The 14,264-nt window shown below is 36.3% G+C and overlaps 4 protein-coding genes across 4 annotated transcripts; 3 read left to right on the forward strand and 1 right to left on the reverse strand.

Moving 5' to 3' along the window:
• The first annotated feature begins 1,096 nt into the window (after positions 1 to 1,096).
• LOC113676899 (uncharacterized) lies at positions 1,097 to 1,923 on the forward strand. Its single transcript, XM_027193635.2, has one exon. It carries the CDS (start codon positions 1,132 to 1,134, stop codon positions 1,618 to 1,620), a length of 489 nt encoding a protein of 162 aa, XP_027049436.2. The 5' UTR covers positions 1,097 to 1,131; the 3' UTR covers positions 1,621 to 1,923.
• LOC113676896 (uncharacterized) lies at positions 1,097 to 3,886 on the forward strand. Its single transcript, XM_027193632.2, has one exon. The coding sequence runs from the start codon at positions 2,621 to 2,623 to the stop codon at positions 3,104 to 3,106; it is 486 nt and encodes a 161-aa protein (XP_027049433.1). The 5' UTR covers positions 1,097 to 2,620; the 3' UTR covers positions 3,107 to 3,886.
• Positions 3,321 to 10,275, reverse strand: LOC113682945 (V-type proton ATPase 21 kDa proteolipid subunit c''). Its single transcript, XM_027200137.2, has 10 exons — positions 10,105 to 10,275; positions 9,967 to 10,015; positions 9,215 to 9,298; positions 8,641 to 8,718; positions 7,163 to 7,232; positions 6,663 to 6,714; positions 6,295 to 6,373; positions 5,814 to 5,859; positions 5,636 to 5,701; positions 3,321 to 5,040 (listed from the first exon to the last, which is right to left on the reverse strand). Exons 1-10 carry the CDS (start codon positions 10,181 to 10,183, stop codon positions 4,996 to 4,998), a joined length of 648 nt encoding a protein of 215 aa, XP_027055938.2. The 5' UTR covers positions 10,184 to 10,275; the 3' UTR covers positions 3,321 to 4,995.
• A 720-nt stretch (positions 10,276 to 10,995) lies between these two features.
• On the forward strand, positions 10,996 to 14,195 carry LOC113682955 (carbohydrate sulfotransferase 3-like). Its single transcript, XM_027200150.2, has 2 exons — positions 10,996 to 11,181; positions 12,569 to 14,195. The coding sequence occupies exon 2, from the start codon at positions 12,600 to 12,602 to the stop codon at positions 13,755 to 13,757; it is 1,158 nt and encodes a 385-aa protein (XP_027055951.2). The 5' UTR covers positions 10,996 to 11,181; positions 12,569 to 12,599; the 3' UTR covers positions 13,758 to 14,195.
• Positions 14,196 to 14,264: the final 69 nt, after the last annotated feature.

A 14,264-nucleotide genomic window follows, 5' to 3' on the forward strand; every position in this document is an offset into this window, starting at 1 on the left:
CAGTCTGTTCAAACAAAAATCACCTTTTCGGTCATAAAATACCGGTGATGCCTCAACTGTTAGTCATAAAAATGGAGAGAAAACCGTTGTTAATGCCCTTGTCCATTAAAGGTTTGTTGAATAGAGGTTAAGAAGTAAAGAAAAGTGTATCTTTCGTCGTAACCCCCCCCCCCCCCCTTCCATCTCCATTGGTCTTGGACATTAAGGTCAAAAGATTTAAACATCACGTTTGAAAACTATGCTTGCCGTCTAGACATGACGTCATTTCCGCCGAAAGAGTTTAAACTTTCCACACCTGTGTGACGTATGTATCAATTAAATAAATGAATGAAGGGGGTTAGTTTCTAAAGAAACTGTGGTGCTGCTGCCGCGGTGGGAGAGTATAACAGGTAATTTAGTGTTAACAACTGAATTGGAAACGTAAATTGGCCACCGTAAAGGGTAAAACTTTTTTTACCCTTTACGGTGGCCAATTTACGTTTTCAACTCAGTTGTTAACACTAAATTACCTGCTATCAAGTAAACAGTGTAATTTGAGGACATTTTTCCTGTGTATCGTGTCACAGTAATGCAATTACCATATGAGCAGCTTGTTATTTTACTTATTGCCTGATCGCTTGGTTACCTTCTTTTACTCTATGGGATTTTAGTTCACAATTTAGTGAATGGAAATATTGCTATTTCAATAAGTTTCGTTTCCCTAAACGAAATTGTCATTCTCGACATGCGGAGCGGAAATTGATTTTACCTACAGCAAGGAATAAGCATCAATTTCCCCCTCGCCCTAGATGATGTTTGTTGAGCAAATCGCACAAGTAATTATTTGGATGAGTTACAACAAACAATTCCAGGAAAGTTCTGCTAAATTTAGCTGTTACGCGTTCCTCCTACCGAGAAACAAAGGTCAATGACGTCTCAACTGGATCACACGGTTTGATCAGACGCGTTGAATCGATTTGTTTCTGGGAATTAGATAAATTTTCCCTTTCCGCATTCCTTCTTAATTAACAGTTTACGCCCTGACCACGGCTATAAAAAGGGAACGTAATCATAGGCTTGCACAGAAAAGCTTAGCGGGAAATCAAGTGCAAAGCTTTCATAAATTTTACCCGAGTTGATACATTCAATTCTATGATGTCCGCTGGTTTCAGCTATTTTGACAGAAACGTGCCATCGGTGGCTATTCACAGTCTCTTCGACAAGTACGACACCAAACGAGATGGGAAACTCGACGAGAAAGAAATGAAATTTTTCCTTGAGGAAATAATGGGAATGGACCTACATCAGTCGGAAATATACTTTTTCCTCCTAGACAAAGATGGAGATCTGGAGGTGTCATATGGAGAGTTCAAAGACTGGCTACGCAGCGGGGAAAGATTTCAGCGATTAGACAATCACCCTAAGTTTGAACGTGTTTGCAGAGCATTTCAGTATTTCAAATCGTTTGACACGGATGACAGCGGTACTTTGGACAGGGAGCAGTTTGAAGCCATGATGAAATATCTCGGTTATCACAACCAAGACATGGACAAGGCTTTTGCCAAAATGGACATACATAACAATGGAAAAATCTCCTTTTGGGAATTCATGATTTGGTTGAACTGGGCACCAATTGAGTAGTTCACGGTTGACCCGTTTACAAGCGAGTGACCCACCGAACCTCGCGTCTTACAACGAACTCGCGCATATCGCGCGCGACGACTTCGAACAATTTTGACTTCCGTATAGACAAGGAAAATCATTGCAGAAAAACGATGATCTTAATTTACTACATAGCATGCTGATGTTATCAGGGGAAAAAGCTTTATACTTGTACAAGGTGTAGGTCAAGTTTGTCGCCAGACAATTTGGTTTTTTACTACTTAGACAATCAGTATGAATTTGTAGGCGTAAACGAAATAAAAAGTTGATTATTGCCAAAAATTGGTGAACAGCGTGGAGAGATTTCTATATTTCATTGTTTGAAGAAAACCTGGGTAAGTCGGGGGGAAAGGAATTACCTTGGACAAGGGATAGCTATGGCCCTCTTCACCTCGAGGGACTTTTTCCGGAATCCTCCTTCGAGAAGTGGGAGGTTGTAAACGGGAAACACCGTCTTGATGTTTGTTTTGTCTTGTGTAATTTTTTCAAATTAATCCGAAAATAACGCGATTTGCACAGAAGAAAGCACACCTTCAATTTTAGCGACGTTTCCAAAACTGCCCTGGGGCAATAATTAAAAAGTTTAGCTCTACAAACAATTACCTCTTTAAAGTGATTCATCATTAAGTCAAAGTCCAAAAATAATGACATCACGCTGGATCACGTATTCCCATAAGTTTTTCGGCGAAAACGACTACAATCCTTTTTATTTGTATAAAATATGTTTAAAGGGAAAAATTCTTGATTCTAAGCTTTTGAGTCACACATTCACAACGCGTCTGAGGCAATGAAAATGCCGTGTCATGCGGAAAGCGCGACGTGACGTCACGTAGTTTATTTTTAAAATTAGAGAATTACAAATCAGCATAAAAACCACCTGCATTCGACTTCAAAGTCTCGATTCAAGAGAACAGTCTTCCCTCCCCATATAACGAACGACCAAGGCACCTTTCACTCACAGACTGCTCATCGATTTGCAATGCAAGCAGGAAACAGTTATTTCAATGACAACACTCCATCAATCGTCATTCGAAGCCTCTTCGACAAGTACGACAAAGACGGAACCGGACGACTGAACTGCAGCGAGTTAGACGATCTTTTACAGAAGGATTTGGGATTTGCAAAAGAAGAAGCAAAGGCTTACTCCATGCTGCTGGACAAAGATGGAGATCAAAGCATTTCCTTCGAAGAATTTCTTCAATGGCTTCGTAGCGGAGAGCGTTTTGAGGCCGTCAACAATAAAGCCAGGTTCAAGAATCTCTGTAAAGCTGTGGAATTGTTTAAAACTTATGACAAAGACAATAATAACAACTTAAGCAAAGATGAGTTCAAAGAGCTGCTTGACTCGCTGGGATATAAAGGAGTCGACGTGGAGAGGTTTTTCGAATACCTTGATGAACACAAGAATGGGAAGATTTCGTTCTGGGAATTTATGAAATGGCTAAACTGGGTCCCCGTAGAATAATCACAATTGAATTTGTAAACAATTAACTTCAATAACTACTACATCTCAATGAACAAACACTCAACAGTTAAATCCATCAAATGCCCTTCTGTTTAGGGAGAACTTTCGAGAACTTCAATGTGGTTTTACACATCTGCCCATTAATTTCGGAAGTCGTTACCTTTTCTACGTAACAAGTTAATATTTGACTCCCTAGTTAAACATACAGTGAAGGTTTTTAAAGCGTTTTTTATTTAATTCTTAAACCGGTAAACTAAACATAGCAGCTGACCCACACTTTTGTAATCTCTTAATAGTGCACTTGTTTACTTCATCTTTTTTCTGAATTACTACTAACAAGAGGAAGAATATTCTTCATGACTTCAACCGAAGCGGTGCAGCGCTGTATATAGAGTTAATTTGAAGTCATTGACATCACTGCGGATGACTTTTCAACAGAGAGAACTTAGAATCAATATCCTGTCTGTGCTTGATTAAACTTGAAGAGATAACTGTAGCACAAATGTTAGCAAAAAGTGGTGCTTACTAAGTATACTGACATAGTTAATGAGTGTGAATGCACTTGAAATGACCATCAATTCCTATTTCTGTCTCATTTCCTTCCAGTGAAGTAAGACTATTTTTTTAATAATCAATTTTTAACCAAACCATATAATTCAGCCAACAGATTCACAGTACCCAAAGACGTAACTTTTGCTATGTACCATATGTTTTGTCATAAATTTAAATAACTTCTGCACAGTTGTATTAGTCAAGTATAATAAAACAAACTACTGGGAAGTTTTAGAGTCCCATATTTTGGTATGTTTTTATTTGAATAGGAAGAGTTCCCATGGAAAATAAGTAGCTAGAGTAATAGGACCTAACAGTGCAACATTTATCACCAGTAAATCAAGGACAAAGGCAAACAGTTACTCCAGGGATGATTAAATTACAACTTCTCCATACAACTTCATTACATAATCACAGAGCAGGTGATGAGAATAAAAGCTTAAGGGTGTTACAATGGTGTGGCACAAGATTATTTTAACTAAACTGCAAGCAAATACATAGTAACTAAAAGGGAGAATTTATAATCAGATGTTCAACTGAGAACTCCCCATGCATTGACAATGGCCCAACATGTTAAGGCCTGCACCATGTCTAACATAATTGAACATTTTTAAATTTAGCATTAGATTTATTTTTTCTTCATGTACAAATGAGTTACATTCTTTCAAGCCAATGTTTACAACAAGGAATTAATAAGTGAGATTTTGTGGTATCAGTTTATCTTAGTTAGTCGACTAACACTAACTAGACTGTCATCTCAATTATTACCGCAGACGTAATTAAAATATTGTTATGATAGAAATGTTCCGCACATACCACAGATATTCCATGCCTAATTGACACTCCACTACCCTCTCAGGTGATGTCAAGAATTTTGATTACTTCATCAAGAATTCCAGATCACATTCAATCACAAATGCACTATGAGCAATTAGTTGTGGTAAAATGTTACCCTTAAAAACTGTCACGTTTTTCTTTGGTTTAATTCAATTTTTCTGTACACAGGCACAAATTACACAAACATTTATGTCATACCCTATCAATCCACCAAAATTTGAACTAGTGGTTCATTGAATGTGAACAGATCAAAGGATTACAATTATACTATGGGAATAATACATCATTATTATCAGGGAAGGAGTAAAATTGAACTAACAAGAGGCATAACAACATAGTTGTCCATATTATCAGGAAAAATTATAATGTAATACTATTATGAAATTTAAAAAAAATATTTTTTTCACAACAGAGGTATGTGTCAGGAAAGTAACCTATTTTGAAGAGTCAAACACCCGACCAAAATTAATATCATGATTGTTAACTGACAAATGCTATTGTTAGATATGATCCTTGATAGACCCCATTGGCGTTGCTTTACTGGTCTAAAGAGTAAAAAATATTAAAAAAACATAATAAAGACCATGCAATGCAAATGGATATAACTTCCTATCAGTGTTTCAATACCCTACCCCATGTTTTTATCTTATACCAAAATATTGACCAAAGGAGGTAACAAAGAAAAGTAAAAAATATCAGCTGGGGAATATTGTTTGATTCAACACCACAACCTCAGAGCTAAACTGATTAGAAATGTATGACAGACAATGTGGAGAACTGGTACTTAGATCTTGGGAATTAAAGATTTGATGAGGCTCTCTTCCCATGACTGACATATTACCATCTGATGTTCTACATGGGGGCTAAGCATGTGTAACATACACTTCTTGAAAGTTCTCGAATGAAAACAAGTTGTGTGCAGTTTTATGTAAAAAAGAGAAACAAATATTTTTACAAGGTCATTTAAATTATTACTCCTGGGTAACAATAATAGTACATTGACATTTAGGATCCTTGAATGATAGCAAAGGTTATGGTTTTCACACACTGATTTTTTTCAGGGCCAGAGAGCATAGCAAATATAAATCCTTATTTTGTTATTTAAGCGGATTTTTTTCATTTATGTTTACAGTCGTTTACCTGTATAATAGCAATGATGACCCCAAATAGCCCAATAGCACTTCCAAAGATCTCCACTATCAAAACCTAAAAACAAAGCCAAAGAAGAATTTTAAAACACTTCGATTGCTATTAATATCATACAGTGCCTATCACCAAATTCAAAGGCATTCAAACATGGGATATAAACTACTCATACCTTGACAAAGAGAGATGAATTCTGAGCATCGGCAAGAGCGGCCCCACTGAAACAGTAATTAAAAAATCTCAAATGTCTCAATAAAATTTCATATAAAAGGGTGATTGTTGTTGCTCACACCCATGCTTATTTCAGGAAGAATGCTTCAGTGTACCTCCTTCAACTTGTTCGAAAATTCCATTTTTCTTAATACTTTCCCTTAAAAATAAATTATCTTTTGAAGCTTTAACCCCTGAGAGTGACTAGCATCTAAGTTCTTCTTACAATATCACCCTCAAAATCACACATAAGGGTCACAAGCAAAAAGGAAATGATCACCAATAATAGAATTTCTAGATTGTTAAACAAATTCTCCTTATCAGCACCTTAGGAAATGAATTGAGAACAGTATAGATGTATTGAGATCAGCATGTCTACTGATGCTAGGATGTTGAGGGATAGTTCTTCAACAACAAACTTAGTTTACCCATTCTTCACTTACCTTCCAACAATCCCCACACAAATACCACAGAAGAGATTTGAAAATCCAACTGTCAAACCAGCAGCAAAAACCAGAAATCCTGGAAAAGTATTTACACACAAAAAATCAGTTCCAAACCAAACAAAAGATTACTGAGCTCAAATATCATTATTTCTGAAAATGTATACCCAGAGTAACTGGTTTTAAAACATTATTTCTATACTGAGAGCTGAACCCCTTCAACTCATCCAAAACATAAAATTTTCATGGGATTCGTCTCATTGAAAACTGTGCCTCTTCAGATGCACTAACCAGAAACCAAATATACAAGACTAAGCTTCCATTCACAATCAAAACTGAAATAATTATGAAAGTTTAATTAAATTCACCTGTGGTATGATATTGTTGTATTGCTTCTGGCGTTTTGAAATCATGTACAGCCTGTGATCAGAAGGAAAAACAAAGAATTAATTACACTAAAGAAACATATTCTGTATTGTGTTCGAAAAGACAAAAACTAAAGATTCCCCCTTTTAATTAAGCACAATTTTGAACAAACAATAAATAATCAGTTAGAGGATACTGATATGTGTTTGTACAGAGGAAAGGCCAACACAGTTACATAGATACACAATGTACTCTGTTGGTACAGGTAGTTGTGAAAATAGATCCTGAAACAATTCAGACTTGGACATAATTCAAAGTCTACTGCACTCTGTCATACTGGTCAAATGCTCTCAGCGCAATTGTTAAAGAACTGCACTGATTGCTAAAGACAAGTCCTACTGGTTTAATATGACTATCAGTTTAAAATTAAACTGTTAATTTTTACACTATAAAAATTTCATGACCTTGTTTTAGAAAGTGTTACGACATCACTTTTCCTTACCGAAATGTAGTTTGACATAACAATGGACATGATGATTCCATAAATTGCAACAGCTTCACAGAAGATAATACTGCAAATGGAGAATGGTGAAAACTTATTTTCTTTGATATATTATCACTGGATGCAAAATTATTGTTATCTCATGGCATTCAACATTAACATTTACATGTATTAGTTTAAATGATTAAGGTTCTTATCAATAAAGGGCAAAATTACTGAGCGCTGATTGGTTGAGAGAGAGGGCATTTTTTTCTTAATCGAGGGCATTTTTAGTAATCAAGAGAGGGCATGATTACCTGTTAATGATTGGCTAATCCGTTGCATAATTTTGCCCTTTATTGATAAACAAGTAATCCCATGAGACCTCGTACTATTAAGGATTAATTGCACTTGAGTTTTCAAAATTTTCCAAATTGCCCTCGTCGCTTCACGACTCGGGCAATTTTGGAAAATTTTGAAAACTCTTGTGCAATTAATCCTTAATAGTACTTGGCCTCATGTGATTACCTATACTAATGAGGAATTAAATCAACCCTTTTCATTACACTACTTTGCTAATAATGGTGTTCCCAGTTCCCTCAATCATGATCTAACATTTTTCTACTCGTGGAGTAAACAACAAAGGCTCAAAATAATTTCTTGAGAGTCACCTCACATGATGACCAGCCAAATTCATTTAAGCTTTGTCATGTCTTGTTTCTGGCTAGTCAAATTTATAATATAAATAACTCTTAAAACAAGATCCCATGAACCAAAAGTGGTGATATCTATTTCTGAAAAAGTTGTTGCTTAGAGCTTGTAACACTTTACACACTCATCAACAAATTGGTGCCTCCAAATATAATGACTTCTGGTATATGTATCACGGTGTGTGATCTCGATCCTAAAACTCTGCCAATAATTCATGTATAACCTTTTATTTCTATAGTGTATATTATGCATGAAACAAATAAATACATAGATAAACTTGCAAAGAGAGGAATAATAATTGGTTTGAAAAAGTATAATTCCTTTGCATTATACTTTGTTTATATTCTGGGCTGAGGAATTACATAATATGCAAGGAGAAATGTAATACTTGAAAATTAACCAATAAAAGTGCAAATATCTTCAATTTTGTGAACGGAAGTATGCAAACCCTGATGGGTGCAAATTGTAAACAACAATTTTAAGTTGGGCAATACACAACAACTTGCTACACTCTGGTAACAATTGAAACAACTAAACAGCACGGAAACTTAAATTTATTTAGTTTTCAATGCAATTGAATGTGACCTGTCAACATGACAAGTGAGATGACAGGTTGACCAATCAAATTTCAAATTACTCCCAACATTATTGGTTGACTGGCCCTTATTTCAAGCCCAATTGATAAGATTTCTCACTCCTGTGCTTCAATAACTTAGGAGAAATAACAAATTCATATTTGCACTCTGCCATATAAAATCCTATGTAAAACAAATGACATGAAAATTTACCTGATCAGGTTTTTGGTTTTGATTCTTGGTGCTTTAACACCTCCTCCACAAATACTTGAACCTGTGATTAGAATGCCCCTTGAAAAAAGGAATAGAATAAGGTAATTATGATTACTAATTACATTAAAGCAGTTGACTACTGATTGGTTTCATTTCTATGATGCTTGCTCTGTTCATTTGCTTTCATTTGTGAATTAAACCTTGGTATGTCACCATTCTACAAGAGATAACAAGCAGTTCTTTTGGTTGGAAGTGTTTAATTTGTAAAATTTTGCATCACCTAAAGAAAGCTCTTTCGCCAAACTGCTAAATACTTAATCTTAAGCATGATTCTAACTTTTCACATGTGGAATATTTCAGCACTGAAGTGATTAACTTTACAACTCATGAGAATATTTTTCCCTCTAAATAATATTCCTCTCTATGATTAGTTGAGAGAATTTGGTGCTTCATCAAGATGATATCCCCTAAGTGATGAGTTTGTCTCTACTCATTGTCTATTTGCTAGGTAATGTTAAAAACTGTCATAAGAAATTGCATGTTAATCACTCCTGGTAGTAAACAAAGAACTTACCAAGCAGCACCAACCACAGACAGAGAAATAGCCAGTCCTATTCCAAGAGAAGCCCACATGAAAGGAGACGTCTCCTCCAAAAACCTGTTAAATGACAAAGGCTTCAAATCAAAGACTGTGCTTTGTTCTTTGTCCCAAGCCCAGGTTCATAGCAGGAAAAATTGAATCCAACTTAACACTTTCATTAAATTCAATTGAGTTAGACAAACAAATTATCATTTAGACTAGCAGTGTATTGCATATTGCATATTGCACTGCAAGGATTGATTCCCACAGCATTAATAAAATGCAGGGCACTGATTGGATTGTCTTCTTGGTGCACTTTGGAGAACAAGGAATGAGAAAATAAGAACAATTGTGAGGCAACAGAATGTATATAAGTGACCATGAAACCTGCAGTTTAGCCTGATTCCCTTAAGAAATGAAATTAAAACACATATAAATAACAAAATTAGAAAGCTTCCTATCTACATCTAAATCTAAATTTATTGATTTACAACGCTTTCACATCAATATGAAACTAGCCTGGATGTTAACAACCCTTGATCTTAAACTCGCTTTGTTATGACGTTAAATTAGTTTCAGCGTCGTAGTGATCCCTTGTCACCGAATGTAGATATGTATTTTAGGCGTTAGCACTGCAACCAAATTACTGAGTAACTAATTCACAGTGCTACTTTCGCGAACAAATGTGAATCACACATCAAGTATCATGACAACTGAATCAGGAAGGAAACTCTCTAACAACTTACCATCCTATATCAAATCTTGTTCCGAGGCCAGAAAGATTGTAATACAACCCTATAGGAAATTGATAACAAAACATTATTGAGCCGCCATCTTGAATGTTTCGAAAAGGACACCAGAGACCTAAAAAATCAGCAACTCACCAACACAAATCAGGATAAAAAGGCTCAAAGCGTACACTATAGAATAGTAGCCTAGATTGTTACTCGCTACGTAAGGCATGACTGATTTTAAAGGTTTAAAAATGAAGTTTTCCTAAAGATGACTCATTTCGATTCATGTGACAACCTGGCTTTTTTTATATTTAGCCCAGTTTGACGCGGTCGAGTCAAGCGGAAAGAAAACTGGGGTGAACTCGCCAGGTGACACTTTCTATAACTCGCACTCGACTTGTAATGTTGTGACCTCTCTCTCGTATCACTTTCTGTTTTCTCCCAAAGACGGAACACGCAAGAAAGATAATTTGAAATCTAACTCTAACGAATGATAGTGTGGATCTTAAAAGCTCCGAGACCGCTCCACTCTATTCCGTTTTCCAATATCTTTATTGTTCAAATTTCAAAACCATAAATATCCCGATCTTAGATGTCAACACGACAAAAAAAGAAACCTTCTCCGGCCTGGTAACTATCGGCACTTTCAATTAAAAAAAACCGCTAAGTTTTAACCTCGAGCACTCCAAGCTGGTTTCTGCTTATCCTCAACCGAAAAAAAGACTGAATTATCAAAATAGGATAGAATTTAAATAATACTTTAATCGGTATGTTTGGATACAAATTGACGGGCTATACTGTACTAGTGCTCTCACGCACAGTTAAATATGGTAATAAATGAATTACATTTAAAAGCATAACGAATCGTAAATTTTGAACTGGAAGTTAAGGTGACTGGAAGAATCATCTCTTCAGCTTGGATCTGTGAGAGGAAAATCAGAGTTTTAACTTCAAAACTCTTCATCTGTGGAATTTTCCGAAAACATAAATCCTTAAATCCATTACGTTGACTAAGAACAGACAATTCATTGAGAAAAACACATATATCATTACACATGGAGGTTTTAACGACTTATTCGCGTTACTATGGAAGCCTTGGTTTCTTCTCAGACGCTTGTATTATGAGTTTGCCATTTTTTCCAAATTAGTTGAAGTGCTTGAGGGCTGCCTTTCACTTTACTTAACCGGGACAGACTATTAGTGAACGAATACAAGAACTTTGAGAAGGTAATTTAACATTATTTAGCAAAGAAATCTATTGTTAGGATTTTTAATACTATGTATTTTTATTACTATGTACGTTTTAAAAATTTGAACTTGTAATAACTGAACGCAAGTAGGTAATTTTGTCACAGAGTTGTGATGTCATATATGTTAGTTAAGACCAAGGCATTGCTACAGCAAGAAAGAAGCAACTTTTAGAAGTGGTTTCCGGTAAGAAAAACAGATACAAGTTTTCACAATTGTAACAAAAACTTGGCTCATTTGGAAGAGGAAAAGTTAGATTCCATCGTGGAAGGATAATTTATTCAAATGATCACGTCTAGCAATGCCACAAAACTTAAAGAGTATCGCCTAAAAGGCATAATCACCGGGTTTGGAAAATAGTCGCAGTGTTGACTTTATTGTCAAGGCAATATTATATAATTTATTATAATTTATTCACACATCGACTGCGACCCGTGTGAAAATATGCTGTTTCAATATCATGTTTTTTAAAGTGACTGAGCGCGCTATTTATGGAAAAATCGCCGGAACAGAGTTATCAGAAGGAAAAAAAGTATTGTCTTTCCTTGGAAACCAAATACTTTATCTGTTTCTCTTATTTTACATATACTATTTTTAAGTCGAACCCCCGGGAATAAAACACCTTAGGGTCTTTTAACTCATGAAATGATAGTCTACAACATCATCAAGTTGGATTGCTGATATCGTGATTGCGGATATTCTTAAATAAGTCAGTCTAACTGAATGGTTAGATCGCTATATTAAATCATTCAGAAGTATGCGTTGCTGGCCCAGCTTGTCTGAGACGAAAGAAGACTAAGACAAAGGACAAAAAGGAACGGGGCCAAAATTCAGCCATCTTGACAGGACAAATTTGGTCAATGGAAGGTTGACTGCAAGTCCACTAGAATATATCCAGCTACAAAGAGCTGCGCTCAAATGTAAATACTTTTACAATACGATTATTACGAAGTCATCATCAGGACAAAATGACGGTCAATAAAATTGTACTGGTTTGCAATTAAAATTACAATTAGTTACAGAATAAACAAAAGTTATAAGGATGTTGTTCTCAACAGCCTGAGAGTCTCGGCTTTAGTCGTTTAAGGAACCTCGTATTTAACCTAATATAATTCATCCCTTAAATCCTAAGAGTGACCAGCATGTACTTTCTCCTCACAGTACTACTGCTGAATTATTCATTAAGATCATGAGAATAAGGGAAACGATCGCCAACCTAAGAAGCTTTGATTGTTAACTAAATTCTTCTTTCTAGTACCAAAGGAAATGTATAGAGAAGAGTATGGAGAAAATGGATACTGATGTTTGGGTGCAAAGGGTTAAAGATTGTTACCTCAACTTCGCATCTGTTTATTATCATTTTCAGATTCTATTTCTGGTGTTTATAGAGTCAAGGTATGGTGTTAGTTGGCGCGCGTCTTCTGTTCCGCTTCTTGATTGCATTTCTAATGCTCATGGGAGCTATTTCTACATACATGATACTTCAAACTAATCACATGGTAAGCCGGAAAGTGAAAAGTTTTGAAGATCAGCCGATCGTTCTCGACCAACAAGTCGAGGAAGTAGTTAAGATGACGCAGATGGCGTCCGAAATTCCGCCGACGACGAAACCCGACAGAAGACGACGAAGCTTAGTGATTTTCGGCGATGATCGTTCAGGCACGACACTGCTGACACAAATGTTTAGCAAAGATCCAGATATTTTTGCAGTGTACGAACCGTTGTGGATAACAAGAAAATGGAGTAAAACAGAGTCAGACAGAAATCTGTTAAAGGACGTTACAGAGGTGGTAGGAGCGTTGATGACTTGTAATTTCGTGGAGAACCCAACTGGAATTAAATTTTTGTCCCACACCTACAAAAACTGGGCACCTGGATTATTTGTAAACCCGTTCAAGTCTCAACCGATATGTAACGATCCTGATGCCTGCCCAAACCCCGAAACAATCCCGGATGTGGTACAAAAAGCCTGTTTACAAAATTACAAACACAGTGTCACAAAAGTGGCTATCGTTCGCGTCCCAGAAAGAAAACTCTCCAACATTTTTCAGAAGATAATCGAGGATAATCCAGATACGGTCATCAAATTTTTGCACGTTGTTCGCGATCCAAGAGGAAGCATAAATTCCAGGATCAATTTAGGATGGATACCAGACGTTGACAAAGCAAAAAATTTTGCTGGTTTGGCTCGGAGCACATGCGAAGGGGTTCTACAAAATGTTCAGTTCGGGGCGAGTCTCCAAGGAAAATTCAAAGACCGTTATATGCTTGTTCGATACAAAGACATCGCGTCTTCTCCCCTTGTGACAGCCATGAATATTTATAAGTTTGCTGGGTTTGAAATATCAGAAAGTATGATCAGATGGCTCATGCAAGCAACGAACCCGAGCAAAGAAACTCTTGAACAAGAAGTGAAACGAGCGTTTTCATCGTTTCGAAATTCCACCGCCAATGTTGAGAAATGGCGACAGGAGTCACCTGTAAGACGGGTTCAAACTATCGAAGAAGAATGCAGTGAGCTGATGGATTTACTGCATCTCGAAAGACTTTCTTAAAAATTTAGAAAAGTTATTTTATTCAACACTAGTCATCTAATCAGGGTCATAGCCGACTCTTTTGTTAATACTTCGACCCCTTAGAGCGACTTTCATTTAAAAAATTTCTCTCTCTACTATCACTCCTGAATCACACACTAAGGTCAACAGAAAAAAGGAAATGATCACCAGCTGAAGAAGCTGTTGATTGTTCAACAAATCCTCCTTGTCAGCACCTAAGGAAGTGTATGGAGAACAGTTGGGAGAAAATGCACACCGATGTTAGGGTGTAAAGGGTTAATCTTAATATCATATCTCCTTCTCGTCTGCCACACACGTCTTGTTTACTTACTATTTGACTAAGGCCATTTTGAAATCATTGGCTATTCGCAGTGCGATTAATCACGAATCTGACCAATATTTTGATGCTGTTAATCGCATCGTTTACCCACCCAAAAAGAATGGAACTCTAAAAAAAAACCAAACTAACGAATTAGGTAACAAGACTCTTTTAAATAACCTATCACA

This window comes from Pocillopora damicornis, chromosome 11 (genome assembly GCF_964200805.1).
Source record: "Pocillopora damicornis chromosome 11, jaPocDami1.2, whole genome shotgun sequence".
Lineage (NCBI taxonomy): Eukaryota > Metazoa > Cnidaria > Anthozoa > Scleractinia > Pocilloporidae > Pocillopora > Pocillopora damicornis.

What these genes read in the sequence shown, in the direction of transcription:
- LOC113676899 (XM_027193635.2), top strand. Translation starts at nt 1,132, where the DNA reads ATGATGTCCGCTGGTTTCAGCTATTTTGACAGAAACGTGCCATCGGTG.
- LOC113676896 (XM_027193632.2), top strand. Translation starts at nt 2,621, where the DNA reads ATGCAAGCAGGAAACAGTTATTTCAATGACAACACTCCATCAATCGTC.
- LOC113682945 (XM_027200137.2), bottom strand. Translation starts at nt 10,183, where the DNA reads ATGCCTTACGTAGCGAGTAACAATCTAGGCTACTATTCTATAGTGTAC. An exon ending in TTTTATCCTGATTTGTGTTG is followed by an intron (nt 10,016 to 10,104) that starts GTGAGTTGCTGA and finishes AATTTCCTATAG; the next exon opens with GGTTGTATTACAATCTTTCT. An exon ending in ACAACAATATCATACCACAG is followed by an intron (nt 6,374 to 6,662) that starts GTGAATTTAATT and finishes ATACTTTTCCAG; the next exon opens with GATTTCTGGTTTTTGCTGCT.
- LOC113682955 (XM_027200150.2), top strand. Translation starts at nt 12,600, where the DNA reads ATGGTGTTAGTTGGCGCGCGTCTTCTGTTCCGCTTCTTGATTGCATTT.